The sequence below is a fragment of the Sinocyclocheilus grahami genome, unplaced genomic scaffold (assembly GCF_001515645.1).
Source record: "Sinocyclocheilus grahami isolate Dianchi unplaced genomic scaffold, SAMN03320097.WGS_v1.1 scaffold953.1, whole genome shotgun sequence".
NCBI classification, from domain to species: domain Eukaryota; kingdom Metazoa; phylum Chordata; class Actinopteri; order Cypriniformes; family Cyprinidae; genus Sinocyclocheilus; species Sinocyclocheilus grahami.
This window is the reverse complement of record NW_015506132.1, coordinates 103,063-130,758: the sequence shown is the minus strand read 5'-3', so window position 1 is coordinate 130,758 and position 27,696 is coordinate 103,063. Positions and strand designations below refer to the sequence as shown.

General features: G+C 36.3%; 1 protein-coding gene across 2 annotated transcripts; it reads left to right on the top strand.

Annotated features, from left to right (window-relative positions):
• Window positions 1–1,586: 1,586 nt before the first annotated feature.
• On the top strand, window positions 1,587–27,696 carry LOC107564640 (tyrosine-protein phosphatase non-receptor type 22-like). 2 transcript variants are annotated; one of them, XM_016249765.1, is made up of 28 exons: window positions 1,587–2,034; window positions 4,587–4,695; window positions 6,071–6,147; window positions 6,328–6,423; window positions 6,585–6,623; window positions 6,895–6,966; window positions 7,789–7,848; window positions 8,390–8,532; window positions 9,521–9,587; window positions 9,683–9,760; window positions 9,848–9,928; window positions 10,102–10,217; window positions 14,124–14,695; window positions 14,789–14,878; window positions 15,567–15,638; window positions 15,730–15,801; window positions 15,892–16,019; window positions 16,126–16,153; window positions 20,803–20,877; window positions 21,946–22,005; window positions 22,125–22,187; window positions 22,268–22,398; window positions 22,632–22,659; window positions 22,844–22,906; window positions 22,988–23,097; window positions 24,223–24,253; window positions 24,360–24,458; window positions 24,638–27,696. In XM_016249765.1, exons 1-28 carry the CDS (start codon window positions 1,933–1,935, stop codon window positions 24,697–24,699), a joined length of 2,724 nt encoding a protein of 907 aa, XP_016105251.1. In that variant the 5' UTR covers window positions 1,587–1,932; the 3' UTR covers window positions 24,700–27,696. The 2 variants fall into 2 exon arrangements, with proteins under 2 accessions (XP_016105251.1, XP_016105252.1); XM_016249766.1 differs by lacking the exon at window positions 6,585–6,623.

The following is a 27,696-nucleotide window of genomic DNA, read 5'->3' as shown; positions in this document are numbered from 1 at the left end:
TTAATTTACTAAACAAATACAAGGCAGATAAACACAAAAACTCCTGTGAATAGATCAGTAAAAAGAGACTTACTCTGTGCTAAAAGCAGTAAGTACATTCCCTTCATACTGTTGATGAGAGTGTGAGAGCTATGTTATGTGTTGAAGCACCTTGTTGCATGCTGTTAAAAATGAAACAGGATGTAAGGCAGCGATGGACAAACTGTGGTTTTCAAATGGCATTGTACGGTATGCTCTCAGTATGCTGACATATGTAGACATAAACACATATGTACATCTTCACTAAATCTAAAAAAAGGAAACAGCACTCTTCATGCAAAAACTTTAAAATAATAAGAATTATAATACAGAGAATCTAACCATTTTCAGTAATATTACAAAGTTATATAAAGGAAATTGTACTTTTAATAGACCATTTTTCACTGAAACAAAATAGGAAAAGGTCAAAGAATGCAATTTAATTAAACGGCCACTAGATGAAAGACTTACCTTCCAAGTACCTTTTCCAATGTAAAAGCTTTTGATTACTAAATTATTAGTTTTATATATATATATATATATAAATGTGTGTGTGTTTATGTGGTTTATGAGGACACAAATTTGTATAATGACATGGGTATGACATAGATATTATAATGTGAAGGTGGTTTATGAGGACACTTTCTGTGTCCCTGTAACTCAAATGGCTTAAAAACACTAGATGGTGTTTTTTTTAAATCTAAAAATGCTGAGAGTTTCCTGTGAGGGGTAGGTTTAGGTGTAGGGTTGGTGTGGTCGCCACAAGTATAGTAATACCAGTAAATTTTGACCATGTTGGGGACACTTTTTAGGTCCCCATGAGGATACAACCTTATAAATCATACAGAATGAAGTATTCTGAAAATCCAAAAATGTATAAAGTTTTCTGTGAGGGGTAGGGTTAGGGTAAGAGGATAGAAAATCATTACCCCTATGGAATGTCCCATAAGGATTGGAATAATTCTGTGTATGTGTGTGTGTGCGTGTGTGAAATGTTGAAGTAGAAAGACTAAAATAGTATTTTCTTGTCATTTTTACATAGATGTATCTCTTTCGGTTCACTTAAAGTCATGTGGTATGACAAATTAAACACACACACATAAAATATATCTAAAATAATACATTTTAAATTTTACTCACAATTTGTACAATGTCCCAACTTTTTTGGAATTGGGTTTGTAGATACATCTCTTACAGTTCACGTGTAGTCATGTGGTTTGGCAAATTCCTGTTTAAAAGTAAGAATTATACGAGAATTAGAAAATATTACATTTCGAAAATGTCATTTAAGCATGTAACACTGCAAGAGGACGCTTCTGTCATTGCCTGATATGTCAGATCAACTACCTGAATACATTTATTTCCAAGAGCTACACAAGTATCTCTCTCTGACATGTACACATTCTCTAAATTCTAGTTCATCCACAACTGTTTTGAATGTCATCAAACTGGCTTTGCTGCTTTCAACAATGAAGCAAATGACTGACTTTCTCAATATCTTTTTACATACAAGCGCACACCCACCCACAAAAGCTTCCTGTGTGGGTGTATGGACTCTAAGACCTTGTGCTACAAAGTGTTGGACAGAAAGAAACAGGCAGACAGAGAAAAAGAGAGAAGGCCGAAGAACAGACAATAAACAGTACTAGGTATGCAACAATGAAAAAAGCGAGAGAAACTGAAGAGAGAGATGAAGGGCGGAGAGGGTCACAGTGATACTTAGAGTTGACCACAGAACCTGTGAACTGCTGCTGCCACTGCTTCCGTGACGACACTTCGCACAGTTCCTCTACTCAACTACAGACCTACAAGAGACACACAGAGAGAAAGTGAAATATGGACTCCTTTCAGAAGCCCAACGATCTCCTCAATCTCTGACATGACAGAGGAAGCTGCTGTGTCACACATCATGCCATGGACGCCCAAGCCCACATTCTGAGGGACCTATTGGTCAAAATCGCAAGCAAGGAAGCAGAAGAGGAAGGGGCAGAGAACGGCTTTGCTGGAGAGTTTTTGGTAAGTTATTAACAAAATGGCAGGGTTTCGTTCGAGACAAAGAAAATACGTTCTCAGATGTTCAGATTCATGTTATGTGACAACATATAGTTTTCAAAAGATGCCAACGTACACCTGTATGGAGTAGCTGTATGCTAGGCTTAAAACAATCTGGCTTTTTTACATTACATGCAATGTTTGTGCGGCAATGTGAAGATTTGTAAATTAATGGACTGAGATAATAAAAATATTAGCATTGCATGTGCCAAAAGTAAGCTAAAAATAAAACATGTCTGGGCAGCGAGTTGATGCAAAGGCTTAAATGGCTAAGCGTGGACTTCCTCTTCTTAATACAGTGCCTCTCACTTTAGGTTTTTGTACAAGACGTTTTCAACCTGGTGTGGTTATTTATTACCAAACTCATTTATTATTGAATCTATGGATGACTGTCTACAAAAAGGGACTTTTGGACCCCACTTCTGCTTAGATTTGTTTCCAAAATAACCTTCATATGCTATTCCCCTCAAATGTCAACTGTTAGATATCCATGTGAACAGTCATGGTGACTGAGAGGAAGTTACTCATGACCCATGCTGAGCTGTTGACTCAAACTTAGCAATACAAAAATGAAAAAATTCAAAAATGCTTGTTCTCTTAAGATGTTTTATTATTATTATTATTATTATTATTATTATCATTTATATTTATTTACTTGCCAGACACTTTCATCCAAATCAGCTTACAGTGTACTCTCTCTCTCTCTCGCTCTCTCGCTCTCTATATATATATATATTATTTAAAAAACAAAACAAAAACAAAGTGCTTTACTATTTTTTGACTTTCTTGTAAAACAGTAAATTCGAAAATTCATGGATAACAACAATAATATATTTTAGCATTACAAATACTACTGTGACTAAAGAGATTACACATACTGGTGGATTAACCATTACATAAACAAAAAATAAATAAATAATAATGATTATGGTAATCACCAATACTGTTAGTTTAGGGTAGCTGTAGCACAAACCTTACATTGGGTGGTGGTGGTCTAATGAATTTGTTAAGCACTGTACATAAACATACATATCTGTATGGGCTAGATATATTTATTAATATATGAAACCATTCCAATTTCTAATAGATTTCATGTATGTCTTTATTTCATATGACAAACATTTTGTATATGTTAATTTATTACATATATTACATTTATGCATGGGTGCAAATGAATATATCGAGCATATATATTTTAGGAAGTATATTTTGGGGTCATTAGCATCTAAATGTTTTAAAACCATTGCTGTAAAAGAAGGTTACAACACTGGATTGTCATACGACACACGATTGCCATGTATGACAACTAAAAAATACCATCACTTAATTTTTAAGGCTTAAAATGTATCACCAAGTTACATGTTACTCTTCTATCTATAACTCAGTAAAGCGTGACACATCTGTACACATTTGCTAAACCCTGAAGTACCAAACTGATTTTAGGCCTGTCTTTGCCACTACAGCTTTATCCTGTCCTGCTGAACAAAACATGCTCTTTAGTCCAGGCTGAACGCTACAGAGTGTCTTTTATAGTCGTCAGCAGCTGCAAAGTGTTCAGTTTGTGTCTTTATACAGATTTTCCCATTGTGAAACCAGGCCATAAGGAAGGCCCTGCATGTCCCGTCTGCTTTCTCAATCACATGAAGTGGTCTCTTCCTACTCTGATTAAAAAAAGCACTTTCAGACATGCTGCTCTATTATCTCTGTCAAACTTCTGCCAAACAAGACTTCTGCCATAATAGTGATTCGACTCGCTCACTAATAGAGTGTTTACAGGAAGAGAAATTGTCTATTTGGCAGGGCATGGAAATCTAAGTTCCCATCACACTGATCCTCACTGCTGGACTGCAATTTATGCCCACACAAGGGAAATCAACGTAGAAAAATGTCAGAGCCCAGTCTTACTGTACAAAACTCTTGGACAAAACATGAGGGTTTCCCACAGTGGGAGGGGCTGGTTCCTCATACGCAGTCCTGACTGTTTCGACCCAGAGATCCCATGCTAATTACTCAGCTTGCTATATTGCTCACTGTCTGTTGGGCTCATAAGGGTTCTCGTAAGCTCAGCTGTGGTCGGAAAGTCTCTTGGTCTGATCAAGGTGCTTGTGCGCAGAGAGACACACAGTTGAGCGATGGTACATCCCACATGCATATTGTGGCAGTCACACACACTCACGCATACACAGCCAGACTTATCTAGCTTTCACAAATCGTAACCACAGGGCTGTAAAGTGCTTTAGTGCTTTTCCACAGGGCTTTAGTCTGTTAGTATCAGATCACAGTATCACAGTTGAGACGTCAAATACATGGCAAATAAGATCGTTTCAAACACAGAAGGTTTTCTTACTCTGCTTTGTCTTTTAAAATAATATAAGTATTAACAGCTCAGCCCTGAACATAGGGCTTGGACTATCTGCAATATAAGCAGAAAATAAAATGATGAGAGAATACAAAAGTTTTATAGCACAAACTTATACAAAATCATAACTGAATCTTTTGTAAATTGTTCAAAACAGAAACTGAAGAGACAGTCTACTAAATATCGTGTGGAGAAGACATATCCTATCACAGTCGCGGACAAACAAGACAATGTGAAGAAGAACAGATACAAAGACATTGTTCCCTGTGAGTATCCCATTTGACATCTGACAATACTATAGTACAGTACAGTATACTATACCATAATATACTGTACCGTACTATTTTCTACAATATATTATACCCACTAAGCACACATACAGTGCATCTGGAAAGCGAATATATGTGTACTAATATCTGATAAACATAAAAAAAGCAGATTTACATACACTATAAAAATATCCTGTTACATTTAAGGAAAAAAATAGCAGTTATGGTTGCCAGAAATTCAGCATAAAAAACATAGAAAATGTTTCAGGTATTATGGGATGGCATTTTAGTGCCTGACTGTATATTTTACAACATAACCGTACATTTCATTAAGTTATATAATGTTAAAATACCAGTCTGCATGAAGTACCAAAATCTCCTTATACTGATAACTACTAGCGTATGGTGTCAAAATAGAAAACCACATGATGAATCGCAAGTGGCTTGTTGTCTATAATACAAGGCCAATGCTTGTACGTAAACGGTGCACAGGGTCATACACACAGAGACAAAACACCATCAGTGTAACACACAACACTAAAATAATGCAATAAACATCAACTAAATAACAGGAAATGTAACACAAACACCTTAATGCACTGATAACAAAAATATGATTTTTTTTTAATGTAAAATATATTCATGTGATGTGTCATGCAGAGACTGGGAATGTCCTTGTACGTTTTTTCATTGCAAATTACATAATTCATAGTGGTTACTTGCCAAAACCATACATTTTACAGTTGAACCATTTACATTTAACAGGTTTTTTAAACATACAATTGAAAAAACGTCTTCTATCCTTCCACTATTTCTTAATTTCTTCTTGTTCTAACTTGTACTATTCTGAACGATGGTTAAAACTTTGTATTGTTAGCGCTTCTCATGGTATTGACTTGGTATTGATTAATTGCTTGCTGCATTTCTCATTTGTAAGTCGCTTATAAAAGTGATAAAAGCGTCTGCTAAATGTATAAATGTAAATGTTTTATATTAGCATTTTTACAGTATTTCATACAGTGGTCTAAAGAATAAGCATCATAAAGACGTTCTCTAAATATCTAGTCAACATATGACAGGAAACATTGTAGATGTATATCGCAGAAGAACAAACACTCTAAACACATCTTTGAAATTAAAACGCATACATTAAATAGACGTCTGTGTGATGTATGTGTGCTGTCTGGGTATATTATACCGTAAAATATTGTATTTCATCATAGTAGACAATGCTAAAGACAAACATGGATGTGGGAGATTAACACAAGATTTGTGAAATGGGCAGTTACATAAAAAAACATGGAAAGTGTTGATTGTGAAGATTACAGAAACAAGATGTGGTAGAGATGCTGATGGCTGTATTTTCTCACAGTTGATCACAGCAGAGTGAAGCTCTCCCTCATCACATCCAAACATGACACAGATTACATCAATGCTAGTTTCATTAAGGTAAGGAAGTGCAAGAAAGATCTCAAGCTATACACATTTATACACAAAATCTAATTCTTTACCAGATTTGAAGACTATACAACTATACACTCATCAGATTAAACAGAACATGTAATGCTTAAACAATAACTGACAAAATATCAGTGCGATTTAGAAGGATTCAGTTCTGTTTTATTTCAGGGAGTGTTGGGCTCTAGGGCGTATATTGCCACACAAGGCCCACTGCCAAACACTGTGCTTGACTTCTGGAGGATGCTTTGGGAATACAATGTGCAGGTAAGCGCTTGGTTATGAACATTTCACACACATTCCACTTCCTGTAGAAAACAGGTTCAACCTGTTAGGTGAGATTTGGGTGAGATCTCAGGCCAAGGAGAAACATTCACACAATGAAATCTACAGAAATGCCTCTATAATATCTCACTCGCTCTCTGCAGGTTATTGTGATGGCTTGCCGGGAGTTTGAAATGGGAAGGGTAAGTTGTAACTGACAGTATGTTATAGGGGAAATGTTGACAGTCACTGTGTTTTAAAGAAAACATTTTTTATTAACCACATCCTCAGAATGGTGAGGCAATGCATCAAGCATGTCATTTTCTTCTACTTCTTTTTTTTTATCTTGAGCTCCCACCCTTTCAAAACTTTTGATACGGTTACAGTGCTGCCATGCACTCAGCGTAGAAATTCTCATAGAGTAGATAGAAGCAAGCAGTTGAGACTGAATACTGCTTTTCCTCTTTCTTTCAGAAAAAATGTGAGCGTTACTGGCCGGAGTCAAAGGATGATGTGTTTGTGTGTGAGCCCTTTACCATATACTATGTAAGAAACACCTCTTCCCTCACTCACACCAAACTTCCTGTCCTTATGTTGTGTTTTATTTGCGCTCACACACACACATCTGTTCAAGCCCGATTCTCAGTATTCATGCAGTATCTAAAACACTACATATTGAACCACTAAGTACGATGTTGCGTTCTTTCACAACGTCACTATATTTTCTTGGTATGTTGACATTTATAACAAACTAAAATGTTACCGTTTAAAAAAACACATTATCAGTACTAACAGGGCTCACAAATTATTAGTACTATATTGGTTATTGGTATCAGTCTAAACTGAATATTTAATTGTGCAAGGTTATTTGCTTTATTTAGATGACCTTTTTTATAGGACTCACCTGCATTAATAAAAGTTGGTTTTAATATAAAGTAATATTTTGTATAGATTATTCAGAGGTGTTTCACCTGTATTTTGAATTAGGAAATGCCTGTAAACGTAATGGATAATGGCAGAAAATCACTGGTACCTTTTTATTCTTTTTTTTTAGTTTATCTTTAAAACACTAGTAATGTAGTAACACTTCTGAATGTAATCTTTAGCAAATCTCAAAATGAATATCAATGTTTCATATTGTACTTCGTAATTTTGTGCTGCATGCTTAAATTCACTTGCAGCACTTAAAAAACATTTTATTTTTAGTTTATTTATCTCTTAAAAACAATAATGTTATATTTAAGGGTTGTACATTCTGCACCTTTTAGCACTATGGTTTTCACTATTGAATAATATTAGCCAAAATATTATCTGCAATTTACTGATACAATGAGCATTCAAGTCATGTACATGTTTGATTTTGTCCAGGAGTCTGATGAGAATAAGGGAGAATATTTGACACGGACACTGAAGGTGACATTTAAACAAGTAAGTAACATTTCTTTGATCTTAACTTCACCGCACTGAAAAATATTTTAGTTTACCCTATTTTACAGGCTTTATAGCTTATACGAAAAGATTGTACATTTAGTTAAATATTTTTATTGCTTTTTATCCTTGCTTTTAAAATAAAACAATTTAAAAATCTAATTTTTTCCAATGTCCTGACTAGTTGTTTGCCATTAAATAACTGCTTTATAAACTGATCGCTGAATGTGTTCACACTTCAGTCAAGTTTAATAAGCTTTAAAAATATTGCTTTAGGTCAAACATTGTGTCGTGGTGACCTATGACCCGTTCATAGATTTTCCCTTGAAAATGTCATTGCGTAAGAGTAGAAGTATTCAGCTTTAATAGTCAAAAAGTTCAGACTGTAAAGACACTGTAGTGGAACAAACACAAACAAAGACAGGTGCTGACATTTCAGCAGATGTTTTGTAGTGATGAAAGAAAACCACCAAAATGTGGTGGTATAAAAACCAGGTTACCAGAATAAACAAACAGTCTATATTACACCGGTTATTTTTAGGTGTCTCGGACACTGAAACAGCTGCACTATGTGAACTGGCCAGATCACGGAGTACCCGACTCCATTCCTGCCATCCTGGAGCTGCTGCAGGACATGCGGATTTACCAGGATCATGACGAAATTCCCATCTGTATTCACTGCAGGTAAATGCCTCTATTTGCTGTGATGGACTGTTAGGATTGATTTTTACAATGACTGCATTTGAGGGCTAATCAGATCAGTCTGAGGTCATATTGTGGCCATGGTGTAATTTTTAGTGGCCATGAACGCAAGATACTGATACAAACAGGTTGTTTGTATCGGTAACCAGGGAAGAAGCCCACCTCCATTTTTTACACATGAAATGTGTTGGTGGTTGACCAACAACAAGCAAATGTCCCAACAAGTATCTGCACTACTGCTAACACTGAGTTACAATGCCAGTTAATGCTATTCAGAAAGACTTTACATATCAAACAAGCTAGTGAATGAATCTACTGCCACATTTCAGAAATGTATTCTTTAAAGTATTCTTTACAAGCTAAATTGACCATTAAGACAGTTATGAAGATATAATCATTGTTGTCTTTGCACCAATCTTTCAATCTGACCCATATATATATATATATATATATATACATATATTCTACAATTATGTTTCTGTTTTCAATTATTTTCATGTTGTGGCTGATAGCTGACATTAATTAATTTCAATACTACTTGGTCTAAAGAAATGACAAATAAAATAATGGAAAATATATAATTAAAAAATATATGTTAAAAGATCATGCATATTAGAATAAATCATTTTAAAAGCTACAAGTGAATCTGTCATGAAATTATAATGCATAGTATGAAAATGGATATTTGTTTTGAAATTAGCTAAAGATTAGCTACATTCAATAGTGTTATTAAATTATTAATGCTGTAAAGATTAACTTTAAAAAGTTTTTCTACACAGAATATTCTGAGCACCTTATAGGCAGCTCATTGACTTGAAATTTTCCATCACTCCACAGCAGTGTTATGTAGAAAACTGCAACTCATATACTACACTCATACTACACTCAAGGGTGTAAGCTGCTCAAATGTAAGAAAAGAGAATTGTGTTTTCACTGTTCACTCATTCTATTGAAACTCTTGGATTTGCAGTGCCGGCTGTGGAAGAACAGGTGCATTGTGTGCCATTGACTATACCTGGAATCTACTGAAGAGACAAGTAAGAGTTCAAAACATCTTATTGAAGCTTTCATTATACTGGCACAATATAATCTATATTCTGACAAGTTGTTGATCTTATTTGCTCTTGTTTAGATGATACCAGAGAATTTCAGTATCTTTGAACTGGTAATGGACATGCGTAGACAGAGGCCCTCTGTGGTTCAGACTAAGGTAACCAACTTAGTTTCTTAAATTGCCATCATCAATAAAAACAAAAAGTCTCCATTTTCTTAATTAAATAATTTCTTCTCCTCATAGGAACAATATGAACTAGTATACAGGACCATCAAATTGCTGTTTGAGAGATATCTGGCAGCAATGGATGAACCAAACAGAGAGGTTAGATAAGCCATCATTATTACTCACTCTTTATTTACATAAATACACAATTTTATTTCCCATTGATTTTTCTTCCCAGTTATGATCATTATACAACATTTGCTGACCTTATATGGCATGCAGCCTTTTTTTTTGCATTCTTAAATTAACAATTTAATTTTATCATCGATCAGGTCCCAGCTTCCACCTCTCCTGTCACCTTAAGTAGTGGGAGTGAGCTCTCAGATTTCAGCGACTTCGAATCAGAGACTGGGACAGACTTCAGAGCGTTGCTTCAAACTGAGCACAGGTATGAGGAAATATCTCCTTTTAATACAATTTATCCACATTTTAAAGGAATAGTTCACCCAAAAACGGACATTCTGTCATCGTTTATTCATGCTCATGAGGGTGAATACATTTTCATTTTTGGCTGATGTCATTTCTGCTCTAATAACATCACTAAGGATTACATATATATGTGACCCTGGACCACAAAACCAGTCTTAAGTCACTGGGGTATATTTTTAGCAATAGCCAAAAAAACATTGTATGGGTCAAAATTATCGATTTTTATCGATGTTCCATGAAGATATTTTGTAAATTTCCTACCGTAAATATATCAAAACTTAATTTTTGATTAGTAATATGCATTGCTAAGAACTTCATTTGTACAACTTTAAAGGCGATTTTCTCAATATTTTTTCTTTTTTTGCACCCTTAGATTCCAGATAGTTGTATCTCGACCAAATATTATCCTATCCTAACAAACCATACATCAATGGAAAGCTTATTTATTCAGTTAAAAAATTAAACTCAATTAAAAAAAATGGACCCCTATGACTGCTTTGTGGTCCAGGGTCACACACATACTGTATATATATATATATATATAGTGGGCCTGTCCCAATACCAGCATTTGTGGTCTTTGCACTTGAACACTTGTGTACTTACAAGACATATTTCCTGTATTTGGCCCATGTGGTCAAGACAGGTCTGTGTATAACTTATTATTACCTGATGGAACACACTACATCATAGTGCTGTAAAAATGTAAGTGACATTTTGTGTAAGTGTACACATTTTTATTTTCAGTTCTTTGCACTTTGAAATAAACATTCTGTTCAGCAGTTCCTATGTAACAGAAGACACAATTTTTGTGGTGACTCTAAGTGATAAGCAGTTGCAAAAGTAGTTGCAAACATTTTACAAAATACACATACCCATCTCTGCACTAATTCAATGTTAAACACTTTTTTTACTAACAAATTTTGTAACATCTAAGTAATTTAACTTACACTGGAAGTTTTACTTGACATCTCACCATTTTGGGCTATGCTTGTTCCTGAACATAATGTGTTACACTTAGCCTCAAATACCACACCAAAGTGCTATTAGAGATTTAGTGTGCATCAAGGACACTGAGCTTTAGCATTTTTCAGATCTGGGACAGTCTTTTGCATTTATTTCCTGCTGCATACATGTATTCTCAAGTGGCCAAGATAATAATTGTGGGTACTGGGACAGGCCCAATAATTGTTTCCAAGAGGTTTCTCCAAACACTCCTCCATCTGACACTGGTCAAAAACACCCTCACATTAACACCAGCAGTTGAGCTTGAATTCACACTTTACATTTAAATGTCGTCAACAGTCTTGAATTGTTTCATGTCAAAGGGTAATTTCACAATTGGCTGGTTTGGTTCGATTAAAACGTGCGATTACTCTGCTAGTGTGGTTCATTTGAAAAAGTATGAACACTGCCATACGAACCTTGGTGCGCACCAAACAAATGGACCGAGACCTCCTGAAAAGGTGTGCCTCGGTGCACTTCCAAACAAACTCTGATGCAGTTTCAATTAAATATGAATGGAACGCGGACCAAATACATCTAACAAATCAAAACAGGAAGTGATGTGACAAATGCGACCATAAAAAGGACTGAACGCTCAAGAATATCTGGTTCTTCTTGTCATATGATCTATGGTGTTTATTACAGTTCATTGAAGGAATCGGAACTGCCATCTCCTTGCAGCAGATCTCTGTGTATGCAACAGAGGAATTCCTGGCACTGTTTTGATTCCTTTACACAATTTAGAAGCTCTTTGTGAGTTATTAGCTGGTAAAAATATGTATACACTAGTGCTGTCAAAATTAGTGTGTTAACGCACGCGATACATTTTTTTCAGTTTAACGCATTAAAAATATTTAACGCAATTAATGCAGGAGTGGAGCTAGGGTTGGCCACACCACTCACAACTGCTGCTTCTATCTCTTTTTTTCTTGACAAGAATTGCGTCTTTATGACCACTTCACCTCAGTCAAGCTCTAGTCAAACGAGGGCGGAAAAGGTACAGGTGATGAGGGAGCTTCAGCAGAACAACAGTGAACTACGGTCAGATGAGATGTTGTCAGGCCATATGTCAAATGATTCTTCCTGTCCTGTCAGTCATTATACTGTGCTCGTAGCACATACTCTTCAATTGCACGTACAAATGCGGTGGTGTGTGCTCTATTATATTAAGCACTATATTATATTAAAGCGCAAATGAAACTACGAGCATGCAATGTCGTAGTTATGTCGTCAGTTAAGACATGAAGTCATGACTCTTTGTGAGTTATTAGCTGGTAAAAATATGTATACACTAGTGCTGTCAAAATTAGTGTGTTAACGCACGCGATACATTTTTTTCAGTTTAACGCATTAAAAATATTTAACGCAATTAATGCAGGAGTGGAGCTAGGGTTGGCCACACCACTCACAACTGCTGCTTCTATCTCTTTTTTCTTGACAAGAATTGCGTCTTTATGACCACTTCACCTCAGTCAAGCTCTAGTCAAACGAGGGCGGAAAAGGTACAGGTGATGAGGGAGCTTCAGCAGAACAACAGTGAACTGCGGTCAGATGAGATGTTGTCAGGCCATATGTCAAATGATTCTTCCTGTCCTGTCAGTCATTATACTGTGCTCGTAGCACATACTCTTCAATTGCACGTACAAATGCGGTGGTGTGTGCTCTATTATATTAAGCACTATATTATATTAAAGCGCAAATGAAACTACGAGCATGCAATGTCGTAGTTATGTCGTCAGTTAAGACATGAAGTCATGAAGTAAGGCGATTAAAGCTGCCTTAAAACTGTGCATGTACGTAAGTATTTGTTATATATGAGTCACATTTAATAACATGTCTCTGAAATGCAGTGGTTTTCAAAACTGTCCTGGAGCAGCCCAACACTGTCTCCCTATCTAACACACCCAATTCAACTCGTCAGCTCATTAGTAGAGACTTTAAGACCTGAGGCGGGTCAGAAAAGCTAAAGAGTTCAGCAGTGGCAGCTCATAAAGCAGCCAAAATAACCTAATAACCCAGCTGCTGTGATGACTGCTAATCAAAGAACAAAAGAAAAAAGAGCTTTAAAGATCCATCTATATTTAATTTAGAATTTAGTGTTTGATAACTTTATTCAATTTCTGTATATTTCCTATTTGCTGAAGTGCACAGGTAGCTAAATACGACATTTATTATAATGGGTTTATGTGAAGATTGTTTTAAGTTCACTTTTAAATCTTAAAATTGATAGCTCTCAATTATACTGTATAATAATGTTGAATGGCTAAATATTATGGGGGGAAAAATTTCCTAGAGACATCGGTAGTATTGGTATCAGTGATACTCACATTCAGACATAAAAAAACATGCCACTAAACTAATATTAAAAAAATATACTGTCTTTGTTGTTTCTACATTAATTTGAAGATTGAATGTAAAATTATTGCAATATTAAAGTATATTTAAAAACTTTAATGTTAGGTGGGATTAATCGCAATTAATTTCAGAAAAAATTTGTGATTAATTCGTTTTTTTTTTTTAATTGATTGATTGACAGCACTAGTACACACACATAATGAGTGCATTCAGCCCAGCACACATCAGTTTTGGATGTTTGTGTAAATTCGCAAAAAATACGTCATATATGCTGTCCAATCAGGTTGTGACCGTATCCTTATGCCTTTTATTTTGTATCTTTATGTTCGGTTTAAAGAAAGACAGCGTGAAAGCTAAGCGAACTAGGACTAAATGTTTAATTTTCGTTTTTGGTCCAGACCAAAAGAACCAAGAGAACAAAACTGCAAGTGTAAACACACTCTAAGACACATTGTGACTGTCTTTGTTGTATTCCTGATCATAATAAAATCTTTCACTGTTGTGATAGGAATGAGATGGAAATTCCAATGGATGAACTCAATCATGTCACAGACAAAGTCACTTCTTGGCCACAGCCTCATTCACAACCATTCAGTCAGGAGGTCTTCTACACAAAACTCAATCCTGAAGACATGCTCAATACAACGAGTGAATGGGCCCAGATTAAAGATCAGAGGTTATTAATAGCACCCACTCCTCAAACAGACTTTACAACCCGTGGATCTCAAAGAACTGAGCCATCCACCAGCTTCAACACTGATCTCACCCAAGCTGCATGTTCAAACTATCCCATCAGCCTAGTACAGGAGCTGAGACCGAGTATGAAGCATCTGGAGCGTGCAGAAAACCAAGATGTCAGACCTGCTGCCAAAGACCACAACCCTATTATCCCCAGCACAGTCTGCTTCACTGTGGAAGATCCTTATTTTGGTCCTGAGTCTCCACCGGGTAGCGACAATCACAGTGTTATGGACACTATGACTCGTGAACCATGGATGGAGAACCCTTGTTTCACAATACCTAGTTTAGCTCTTAATAATCAGGTGTTAGAACTGCCAAAACATGACTGCAAAGACAAAGGTATGAAAACCTATGACTATTTTAACAACTGATTTTCTGAAAAACTATGATGGATCTCTTATGATGATTTCCTGTTTTATAATTTGAATAAAGGTGCAAATACACCTTCATCTGATGAAGACACCCCTCCTCCTTTGCCAGAGCGAACCCCTGAGTCATATATACTGGCAGATGAAATTAATGGTTAGTCCAACTTAAGGGCTAAATGTATATCCTTACCAATGCTTTTTTTAGTTGTATTTTATATACTATTACGGCATTTTTATTAAAATTTTGAACTGGCTTTTGTTTTTATATGTTCAGTTTTCATTTTAATTTTAGTAATTTTATGTGATGTTGTCATTTTTATTAGATCTTGCTTTTAATACTTCTATTTAACTTTAATTTATTTTATTTCAGTTTTAGTTTCCGTAATTTGGTAAGCCTTTATGTATAATGTATCATTAAGGTATTCATAATTCACTGAAATGCATTATATCTTTACATAAATTATTGTAAACAAATTAAAATGCATTACAACATTTGCAGATTCCATTGTTTATCATGCATTTTAATGCATTAATGAAAGTATTAAATAAAATATTATATTATATGAAGTATTATAATGTAATGCATTATATAGGCCTCAAGAAAAGTGTTACCTGAAATTTTAGTACTTATTTATTTCTATTTAATATTTATATCTTCTATTATTTCAACTTTATTTATTAGCTATAGTAAGAATAACAACACTGATTCTCACTTGAATAAACTGACATTTCAAGACATAGGCTACAACATATACAAATGGTCCAGTACATTTTCTATTAACTTATACAATTTCTTAAAATATGTTTTAAACCTATACCACAATATATGGTCTTGTTTCCAGATATCAGTGAAAACACCGAAATGTTGACACTGATGATCCCAACCAGCTCAGACTCTGAGAGCATCAACAGAGGTGAGCATTATGCACACTTGAAAATTTGTGTATAGATTTGATGGACAGCAAATTATGGACAGCTGTAAATTATCCCGTTTTCTCTAAAAAGACAGCTCGCCCTCACCTGTGCCCCCACTGCCTGAGAGAACTCCAGAGTCTTTTGAAATGGCCACGGATGAGGGTACGACAAAATGGGCAGGGATGAATCCATAACAAATTTCATCTGGTCACTTCTTTGTTACTTATCAAATTGTCATCTAATTTCCAACAGATCTGGTACAAAATGTGACACAGGAAAAGCCACAGGATGTCATAATGAGAGTTGGGAAATCTCTAGAATGGTCTGGGCAAACTAATGAAGCTCAGACAGACTTTAAACGATCTTGGTCCAGGAGCAAGGTGAGAGGAAGCAGGGTGTATAGACTAATGAATCATTTCAGCCTATTAATAGAACACACCAACCTTAACAATATAATCGTAAATAAAATTATTTTCTTTATTTCAGAGCTTAAAATTTAGAATGTCACTTCCTGGTAAGTCAGTAATATATACAGTGAAGATCAAAATTAGAGAACAACCTGCAATTTTCTCAATTTCAAGGTCACTGCTTATTCTTATTTGTTATTCTAACAGGAGTAGGAGGGCAGTTTTTTATGCATATTTCTTTAATTGTATTCAGAAGCACAGTATTAAAAACCTAAAAGAGATATTTGAAAAAGAACTCTGATCAAAATTAGAGAACACTTAAAGATTCCTACAAGTTATTGGTGTTTATCTGGCACCTGGTGCTAATTTCCTTAATTATAATGACAAATCCGATTTAACTGGCAGTATTCCAAGATGGGTTAGTATTCCAAGAGATTACAAGATGGCAGGCCGCTCTAAGGTGACTGAAACCCTTTAACAGGAGGCAGTCCAGATGAGGGCCAAAGGGATGACCCTTTCAGCCACTGCACGAGAGGCTGGTCGTTCCAAATCTGTGATTTCTAGAATATTGCATCTGTACAATGACACTAATTCATTCAAGTCCCCCAAAAAGGCTGGTCGTCCACGCAAGACAAATGCACAAGAAGACAGGATAATTCGGAGACACTCAATGGGGAATCGGTTCGACGCTTCAGCTGGAATTGCTCGCCAGTTTAGCGATGAACAGGGTATGGATCTGTCTCGGCACGTTTAAAGGGGTCCTATTATGCTCTTTTACAAAGTCTTGATTTTGTTTTGGGGGTGTACTAGAACATGCTCTCATGCTTGGTGGTTCGAAAAACGCATTATTTTTCACATAATTTACATTATTATAATACCTTTCTCCCCAGCCTGGCACAAATGGCTCGATTAGTTCCGGGTTTGATGAAGGCCCGCCTTCCGAAAAAAGAAATGTGTTGTGATTGGTTAGCTGTCCCAGTGCGTTGTGATTGGCGAACAGCTTAGACGGTGTTTCAGTACTGCCCCGCTCCTTGCCAAAGCAGCAAGTTCTGTCTGCTTCGGTATAGTTAAGGATGGCATCAATATTGCCATATCAATTAGAGCCGGATTCAGACCCTGAAAATATTGAACAAGAGGATCGCGCAGAATCTTTGCACGCACGGATATTGCAAGACATATAAGAGTGGTAACGTTATTGTTGTTGTTTTTTTCTTTTGGCTAAATCACGTTTTAGATAGGATGTCAACAACCACTTAAAAATAACTGCAATTACTATTACTACAGTTGAATTTACTTATGCCATAGTCCAGTGTCTCCCACAGACTTGCACTCTCTATTTGTGGCGGCATATATATGCAAATTCATTTTCTGCCAGCAGGAGGCGCTGTTGGAGTGATAGAGATCGAGGTTTCCTCGGTAACGGCTGTACACAAAGCAGCGCTCCGCTCACAAACGCTGCTTTATCAGACATTACATGCAAGATGAAATGAAAATGACATCCAAAATTTTCTGAAGACAGTCGGTTTCCTTCAGAAATACAGTTATATAAAAACACCCGCACCGGGTTTTGATTTTGAAAAGTGCAGTGCTCATGTTTATTCAACAAAGTCAAAGCCTTTTGAAAAATCTATTTGTGTCAATGTAAATAAGTCAATGTATGGGAAACACTGTAGTCTCATAACTGAAGTGTAAATTCTGCAGATTACATCATTCTCCAGTATTGTACTGTCAGCAATTTACAAAAACGTTTTCATAACTGTAATAGGGATGTTCATTTTAACCGGTTAACCGACCGTAAGAATTTTGACCGATTAATACAATCAGTTAAAGGTGGGGTAAGTGATTTCTGGTAGCCAATGTTAATATTTCAAATCACCAAAACAAACACACCCCTACCCCAAAAGGGTCTCGCCCCTATTTTGATAGCTCCGCCCCACACATACGTACGCAACCCAGGCAATGATTAGTTCTGTGAAACAAAGCAAAACAGTGTCAAAACCGTGTAACAAAAAAAATGTTACACCGTGTCTACACCGGACGTGAGCGGTGCAACAAAATACTATAGAACTCATGATAATCAGTGATACTGTCTTCACTGGATGCGGTGCGGCGGCACACGACAAATCCCAGACAGAAAACTGCTGCTGCATTCTATTTATGATGTATTGACACAAATTTCAAATGATTTTCAATGGTCGCTTTATCGCATCCAGTGTAGACAGACTTTAGCTGTTGCGGAATGGCGAGACAATTGTTGCGTCCGGTGTAGACATGGTGTTACTCACCTATCGAGAAGAAACAAAGCAACGTCGGCGTCCGATCTCAGGCCTTCCCGCTCCTTGAGTTCTCTCCAGCGCTGGAAAGCTGATCCGATATTTACACGGGTCCTACTTCTTGCCTTATGGTAAGCCTTCTTTTGTTCCGCAGACATTTTGCTCTTTTTTTTATTTTTATCCGCTATCTCTATCTTTCTGTCGCTAATGTCCGTCCTGTGCACTGAGCGTTTTCTCCTCCACATCATGAGTAGACACGCCCCTTACTGCTGATTGACAACAAGTTTGTTTTGGTACTCGGCCCAACTCAGTTTTCTAAAGCGTTTTTGAAAAAATACATACCCCACCTTTAAACGGTTTAAAAAGTCATTTAATTATAATTTTTTTCAGTAATTTATCAAAATATTTTAAAAGGTTTGCTGCATGGTTAAAATACGCTACGCTTATAAAAAAACATTTTTTTTTAGGGAGAAAAAACAAGTCGCGTATAAGTCACATTTTATTGTTTCTAATGCCGACGCGAAATGTTTACAAACATTATAACACTGTAAACATAGCTAGACTATTTTAGTTCCTCTCACTCCAAAACAAATCCTTTCAATTAACAGTATTTAGAAAAGAACAAGATAATATAAATGACAAACCAAAACTAATTAATTTAGGCTAAAACGAAACTGAAACCAACGTTGGGTCTCTCATTCCACACAAAATCAAATGTTTCTGTATTCGCGATGTATTTGAATGGCAAATTATTATTTATTATGTACTTCACTCGTGTTCCAATATCCAATATCCATGTAAAACAAAATATTTTGCATAACATCACGGTGGTGCGGTGATAACACTTAACGGCACAGATTTTACTACATATTTTTTTTACTACATTTTTTTTTTTCCATGTTTCATATGGTCATCCGCCCGGAGCTGCTTCCTTGTACAACTGTTGGTGCAAGCTACATTAAAGTGATTATTACGTTTTTAATAAGGATATTGTTCTTACAAAAACACATAGATTCTCTACATGAGGCCTGGAAAAATAAAAACTTAGGAAAAATAACCGAAATGAACATCCCTAAATTGTAACATACATATTTACAAACATAATTTTTCAGGTGCATGTGTAATAACTTGCGAAAACTTGACGCTACAGCAGCACTTGTCTGATGCACTCAACCAAGCTCTAACCACGACCTCGCCGCTCCCCACCCCCCAACCTTTCGAATTTCGTTGGGAATTATTTTAATGATATTCTAATGGCCCACTTTGTGACATCACAAAACCCGGAAAACATCGCTGTATTCCAAACGAGCCGTTCGTTTTTTTTTTAAAACAAAATATCTCCCTTTGGAGTCAAATTTGAGATTTGTAACTTTGTAGATCTTTTTTATGCCAAAACATACACACTACACACTGACTAAAATTCAAAAAGTGAAAAAGCATATTAGGACCCCTTTAAGAGATGTCGGACTGAAAGCGCCCTCTACAGTGACCAAGCCTCTCATCAGCAAAAATAATCAAAAGACTGAGCTCACCTTTGCTTACGAGAATGTTGTGTGGAGAGAGAAGAACTAGTCCAAAGTTCACTTTAGTTATGAGAGCAAGTTTAATTTATTTGTGTCTGATCATGGGAAACATTATGTTCGGCATCAAACTGGGGAAAGACTGAACCCCGAGCACATAAAGAAGTGAAAGGTGGAGGAGGAAGTGTCATAGTTTGGGGGATATTTTCTGCAGCAGGAGTTGGGCCTCTTATACAGACACATGGCAGGGTGAATGCAAATGTGTATCCAGAACCTCCTTCAGCAACATGCAGCTCCTTCCCTGCATGCATCTCCCAATCAGCCTGCAATTTTCATGCAAGACAATGCCCCCATCACAATACAAAACGGATAAAACTGTTGTTCCTTGAAGCTGAAAACATTGAAATAATGAAATGGCCGGCCCAGAGTCCTGATCTAAACCCAACTGAAAATCTCTGGAAAATCTTTGGCAACAAAGTTACGGCTAAGAAACCCACTACAGTTACCAAACCATGGAAGAGACTGGAAGAAGAGTGGACCAAGATCACACCAGTGCAGTGTGAGAAACTAGTGATGTCCTACAGCCGCAGATTCTGAGATTCATTGCTGGAGTCATTCGAAGCAGTGGCCTCTACACTTCCTACTAATTTCTGACAGCTGTAACACTTCTTTCATGCTACAGTGGTTACTGGTCTCTAATTTTGATCACTGTGTTTTCCACAAAATAAAGGTTTTTGTTGAAATACCTTGGTTAAACATGTTAGTATAACACTGGTATACTTACAGCTAATATTCCTTCAAACTTTGAGCGATAAAGATTAACAATATTTCCGAAAAAAAAGAAGAAGTATTTATAGACTGTTCTCTAATTCTGATCTCCACTTTTTCAGTATTTCAAAGTCATAGATAAGATATATAATTCTGGCTACAATCTTGACAACTCCTTTTTTTTTTTTGCTGCAGCATCATCTGCTCCACTCAGTCTTTTTCCAATCACAAGTCACAGTCCTCATCCCCTATTGTACAAACAACCTCAGGGTAAGACTAAATTACAGTTTAACAGGAATAGTGCATAGAACAAATTTAACTTTGAATATACTCTGTAGAATTTCACAGGTATACACTGGTGTTAAAGCTAGGTGACGTCACCATTAAACAAGTGAAAACATGCTATATATTTAAGGCAATTTTAAAATGCGTCTACCTTCAGCAATGAGTACAAAAAACTGACAGTACAACAATGCAAACAAAATACCATACAAATCTAGAATTTTGGAAGTCGATTCACCTGTGAAAGAAAGGTGACAAAACCTTAGCCTATATACGACATTAATAAACAAACCAAAATTAAACATTGTTATCTGAGCTGAATGCTAGCTGAGGTGAAAACCTTTGTTATAGTCGCTCAAAATGAATAAACTTAGTCGTCACATATTTCAAGATTAATGACTGTTCATGTGTTCACTTACTTACCTCTTGTTTCAAAGACAGGCATTGTGCTATTCAATTATTGGCCAGTATTAACAGAAGCATTGGTGTTTTAAACTTCTGAGCAAATCTTTTTTTGGACGACTCAGTGACTGACTTAAAAACACACTCACTGGTCGCCACCTACTGCTAATGAAGTAATTTACAGAAAGAATCAACAAATTAATCAGTAAATGAATCCCAACAAATCTTTTTAGTGAATGAATCAAAATCCCCACCAATTGTTTCCCCGTGTGGATTAGTCTTCACTTTTACGATTCTAGAAGGGATACAGCTATGGCCAGATTGTCCTACTGTACAAATCGCTGCAGAATAATTTTGGCTGTGAATTGTACATTTTGATTCTAGTCTCAGGTCTAAATTTTTGGTTATCAAGTTAAGCTGATTGACAGAAACCTTTAAAACAATAAATCTATCCACATAATCTATAACTGATTCTTAGGACATTTTAAAGTAGGCTACAATTGCATGGCAACACTGAGGATACATGTTTGCAACTTCCTTCCCATAGTATAGACTTGTTCTAAAACAACTATGAATGTATTTAAGGAAGTTCTGTCAGTGTCATTCTGGTTGATTGTTTTAATATAGGTTATTCCTTCCTATTTTAATCGTTAGAATCTCTACTACACACCCCAACACCACATGAGCAGACATTCAACTCAGTTCCAGGGACAGGTACTGTATATCACACATACACCAGTGTAATTGTTCCGTTTACTCCAACATACAACATCTTTTCGCTGATTTAAATGTACACAAACTCACACTACGTTTTGCGGTTTTGTTTCATAAAGAAAGTGTAACTCCACCACTTCCTGATAGAACTCCAGAATCGTTCCTTTTTCAGACGGCGAAAGGTGCAGTATACAGAACCTACAGTATACATAAAAACTTCATCTTCATTTGTTCACAAAGCTGCATTTTTTTACTCTTAAAGTGGCCGAGAACAGCGCCCTCTGTCAGCCAGCTGAGGCAGAGCATCAGAGACTGAGAGTGGGCACATCATCTGAATGGTCAGGCAGCTCCCAGCCCAGATCATTCCTGGATCATTCTTGGGCCCGAAGCAAGGTTACATTGCATTTACCTTTATACTCTTACTACATACTTTATACTCACTATATACTAAAAGTGAATTCTGTCAACGTTTAGGAGTACTCTATAGCATATAGTTGACCTCAAAGCATATAGACATAACAAACCTCTAATTTAATTTAAGATGTACAGAAATGCTGTGCTATAATTTTCCCATTGTATGATCAATGCTTGACTCATTCTTGCCAAAATGTGTCATTTTCTAACAGAGCGTCAGAGCAAAAAGTTCAAAACAAGGTAGGTTGGTGTTTCCATTGTGTCCTCCCACACCTCAGTCACTAGTGTCATTACAACATAACATGTACAAGCAAATTTGCCCTCTCGAGTGCACTGCAGTGTAGTGTTTGTCACTGTGCGACAGAGATAAAGAGGGCACACTATTATTGGATCTATGTATGCACAGCTGTGTTTAATTTTACAGAGTCTCTATCTGTGGCTCCGCTGACTCTGCCTGTCTCTGTAACCATAGCAGCTGGAGGCCAAGGTAAGTGACAGCATAAGTCCCTTAACGGTGATTAACCATTACTACATAACCTTAGTTTAGCTTGCCCTGTGGCTAATACAGTAGAGCACCAGACGGCACCCAGCAGCCAGCCGGCAGCAACAGGACCAACAGGGAACCAGTCGGACAGAGGGAGAGAGAAAACTTCACTGGTCAGCAAGGCCAGGACCAAGGTTCAACTTCTAAAGTCTCTGTATTTGTTACATGTAAAGTTCATGGCATAATAAACATGTAAAATGTTTAAAAAGGCAAATTTATTTTGTATTGCCTGTTTCCCACTGAACCCACATACTGAAAATAGCCTGCCTTGAATGCACTTTAAAGGGGCCGTTCACACAGAGTGTGTTTTTGTATTCCATTGCACAGCTTTTCCATTGTTTTGTTTAAAACGCCATGTCAAGAAAAAGAAGTTCACCTTTTATAAATGTGTACCGTATTTTGCATTTCCAAACACCCTAACTCAGGGCTGTCCAAACTCGGTCCTGGAGGGCCGGTGTCCTGCAGAGTTTAGCTCCAACCCTAATTAAAAACACCTGAACCAGCTAATCAAGCGCTTACTAGGCATAGAAACTTCGTTGAGGCAAGTTGGAGCTAAACTCTGCAGGACACCGGCCCTCCAGGACCGAGTTTGGACAGCCCTGCCCTAACTGATTAGGGGCAGTTCACACAGAACACATTTTTGCATTCAACCACCCTTACTATGCAGACATGCGCTAGATGGTTGTGTGCTAAATGTGTTTGACCGTTGCGCTCATATCTTTCCTTTTGCAGAGTCTCATGCATGCATCTAAAAACGTGGAGCTGAAGTTAAAAAAGGTCTTGAGACTTGTTTCTCAATGCAAAAAACACATTCTGTGTGAATGGCCCCAAAATGCTAGACAGATGTTTTGGACGGTTGTCCCATGTCTCGCTGCCTTTTCAGCGCCTTGTGCATAAGCATTTAAGATTCCATGTCAAATTAAAAGACGTAGGCCAACAACTTTAAAAAACGTGCCTGAGACCCTGCATACTTTCTGTTCCACTGCACTACAACTCACTTAATGTACTTGTTTGATTGTTGTGCTTGCGTCTTTTGCAGCATCTCCCGCAAAACGTTGCGCTCAAGTTAAAAGTAGTTAAACTTTTTTTTTTAATGCATCTCTAGACCTTTCATTATTTTTTTTTCATTCCACTACCATGCCTCTCACATTTTTCAGTGTAAAATCACATCTATGCGAATGGCCTCTCATGTGAATCAGTTCCTGATTTGGATACAAGCGAATTCTATAAATGTCAATACATATTTTCTTTTCTTACAGAGTATTAAGTTTTTGAAAGGAAAACAGAGGTGTATGTATAATAACCACTTCTACTTTTCATGTTAATATAACTAATTCTGTTAAATTGAATTAAACAGCTGTGTGTGGCTTGAAAATCATGCAACTGTCATTTGCAGCAAAAATGGCCCCGCCTCCGATCCCGCCCCCAGGCCCACCTTCTGCCCCGCCTCAGTCTGCTCCACCATCCTATGGTGCTGCTGTTGGATTCCTATTTTGTAAGAGATCACTCCCTTTTAATATATTTTTAAATGACCAAATATGATTTCAAACTAATGTTCTGAGACTTTAAAAGCTGCCACAAGATAGAGCTACTCTATTTTACATTTCTTCAGTTTTGGTTGATGCCTGGTAGCACTTGGCCTGTAGTAAAAATGACCCTTTTCTTACTCCACAGCTTTTGGATCTCGTTTTGGAAAGCCGAAAGGCCCACGAAATAAGCCAGGAACATGGGTCTAGTTCATGTTGAAGGTGAAGAAAAGGAAAACAGCTTCACAAAACAGTTCAAAAGAGGATTAACTGAGCAAAGTTTGCTTTCAGCTGACAGACAAGCACTGTGGTTTTTGAGGGAAAGAAGCCCAACTACGGACCTCACACAATAGACGGACATTTATAAAGACTGTGCTTTTGTTAATGGCTTTTACATCTTATGAAGGTATAATGCAGGAGAATGGCCTTTTTAGAAATTAAATATTGAAGCATGTTGCATTTTTATGCAACTAAAATGTATATACAATTATTACAAATGTGCAACTAAAGATAATAAAATGCATGAATGTTCTGAAAAGTAGACACGTTTGTAATCTCATAGGTAAGATTTTTATGGATTTTATAATATATACAGACGCAGATAACCATGGCCAATCAAGCCTTTCTATGTCACACAATGTTGGACTTAGTAACAGTGCATTTGGTGCCATGTCTGTCTGAAAGGGACGAAAATGACAGAAGATTGTGAATATTTATTGTAAAGTTTATGGTTTGTGACAGTATTTAAAAAAAAAATTTCTCATTTGCATATTTTCAATTTCTGATGCAGTGAATGATCCCCTTTAAGAAACGCTTCACCTTAGTACACTCATAAAATGGTTTATTTAAAAAAATACAGAAAAATGTCTATGCATTCCATTGCATTTTTACACAATTGAAAAGATCCACCACAGTTCTATTAAATGTAACTTAGCATTTACAAAACATTACTTTGACTATGTTCATAATTGACCATCTAATTAGTCCTTAAAAAATCAATGAAATTGAAAACCTTTATACAAATATCAAACAGAGAAAATAATGAATCAAACACAGAGCATGCCTTGATCCCTAAAGTTTAAGTATTTTTCCTATATTACAAACGACCATCAAAACCTGATCAACACAAAAAAAAGAAACTAGCTGCCAAAATTCAGAAGAAACATAGAACGCTAAACATCATGTTTATTTTAATATAACATGTAACCTTAAGATATAAAAGCATTGTGTGTTGCTGAGCGGAAAACATCTGAAACCGTATATAGGAAGATTCATCTTAATGGATTGGTGTTAAAGACACCAATAAAGGCATCTTAAAAGAAATGTATTTGGGTGAAAGGATCTTTTCTTTCATTAAGCAAAACCACTAATCTGCAGAATCTGTAACTGAGGAAATGCCACTGAATAGTGGCGAAAACAGGCTTTCACACCTGCCTATATAATCGTAATTAAAAAAAAAACTGTGGGAAATATAAGATTTGATCCATATTGCACATGGTTTTCAATTCACTAGAAGTCATTTACTACCAATTTTTCTTTTATTTTGTTTGCATTCGCTACCTTTGATGGGCAATAAAATGATCACCTTCAGTTGCTTTTGGATTAGCAGAATTTGTATCCCAGAGTAAGCATGATTTTTTACGATAATAAATACCCAATCATTAATTATTGCCAGACGTTACGAAATTCCATCACAATTAATGCTTTGTACAACTTGAATAACATCAATTAGCTTAATAGCAGACAATTAAAGACTTAATAAAAGGCACTCATTTATAGAAGGATGAATTTGATTAGGGAAAGCCATTAGATAATTTTGTTGAAACCATAATCAATGTAGACTGATTGCTGGTGTGAAATTACATTCAAAGCAGTCATTAGCAATACTTGGCGTCAAAAGAGAAGCACAACTACTGCCCATAACCCTTTCAAAAACACTGAATGCCTGCTTTAAGACTTAATCCCATTCAAAAGAAACACATCGACATGTGCAAAAACATTACTGACACGCAACTACACTCAGCAAGTGAAAGCTAAATTGCACTCATCCAACTATCTGGGAGAGCACAGTCACCCCAGAATGCTTATCATAAAGACTATAGACAACTTTAGTTCAAACACATAGGAAACAAGTGTTATGCAAGAGCACTGGACATACGCCTTCTGCTACTACTTTCATAAAATAATATCAGATGCTTTCTTGAAAGAGAAAAAAAAAATTGGGTTTGACTTGGGTAGCAAATTATGGGAAGAGCAACATAACAGTTTTCTTGTACAAGAAACATGCAGTTTATTCATGTATATTACGTTAATAAATTTTTGCACTGACTGATTTTCAGGGGGAAAAAAAATCTAAATCAACAAATGCTTAAAATGGCCAAAGCAACAAGATTTTAGTCATTTGGGACATTTAAAAAAAAAAAGTGGTGACAATGTCCATGACAGACAAAAACAGAAGTTTAGAGCATAATGAACAAAATTAAAGTATGATTTAAAAAGAGCTTTCCGTTGTGACTAAAACTACCCTGATAGTATGAGCAGAATTGTGTAAAAATTATGAAGAGAACCTTGTTTAGATGATACATTTGAATCAAGAGACGGTTTCCTTTACATGAAGCTCATACAAACACATGTCAGAATTATAGGTTCAATCAAAACCCAATAATCTGAAAGTATGGATTAGACTGCTATAAAACTTTAAAGTAAAGTAGAAGGAGTAAAAGACTTTACAAAATGAAAAGGCATCAGTATGTTGCTCCTGAGTGTAGGTTTGGTTATTTCCATTTCCATCCAGTTTTCTGCTAATGTCCGGACTTAGATGGAATATGTCTTCCTAGTCCAAACTAAAAACATAAAAAAGCACAACGGCTTCTGCATACAACACAGACAGAAAACAAACATGACGAATTAATTCATGACCATGATCTTAAAAGACTGACTATTCTGGACAAAAATAAATAATTAAAATTAACAAACAAATGAACAATCCTCTTGTGGATTCCGAATCCTATTTCCTGCATACATGAGAGGTAATGCACAGGTTCCTCTTTGATGATTACTGCTATTAGTCATTCAAAAAATAATGAATTTTCCTTCAAGCAAACCAGAGAATGATCTATGAAAAAGCAAATGTCTCACTTTAAACTGATACCTACTCGCTAGTCTATCTTAAATACGTCATATACTTCAGTGACATTACACCATGGG

Excerpts from the sequence above, each read along its gene's own strand:
- LOC107564640 (XM_016249765.1), top strand. The coding sequence starts at position 1,933 with ATGGACGCCCAAGCCCACATTCTGAGGGACCTATTGGTCAAAATCGCA. Across the intron at positions 6,148-6,327 it reads TCAATGCTAGTTTCATTAAG|GGAGTGTTGGGCTCTAGGGC; the intron begins GTAAGGAAGTGC and ends GTTTTATTTCAG. Across the intron at positions 24,254-24,359 it reads TTTGAAAGGAAAACAGAGGT|CAAAAATGGCCCCGCCTCCG; the intron begins GTATGTATAATA and ends TGTCATTTGCAG.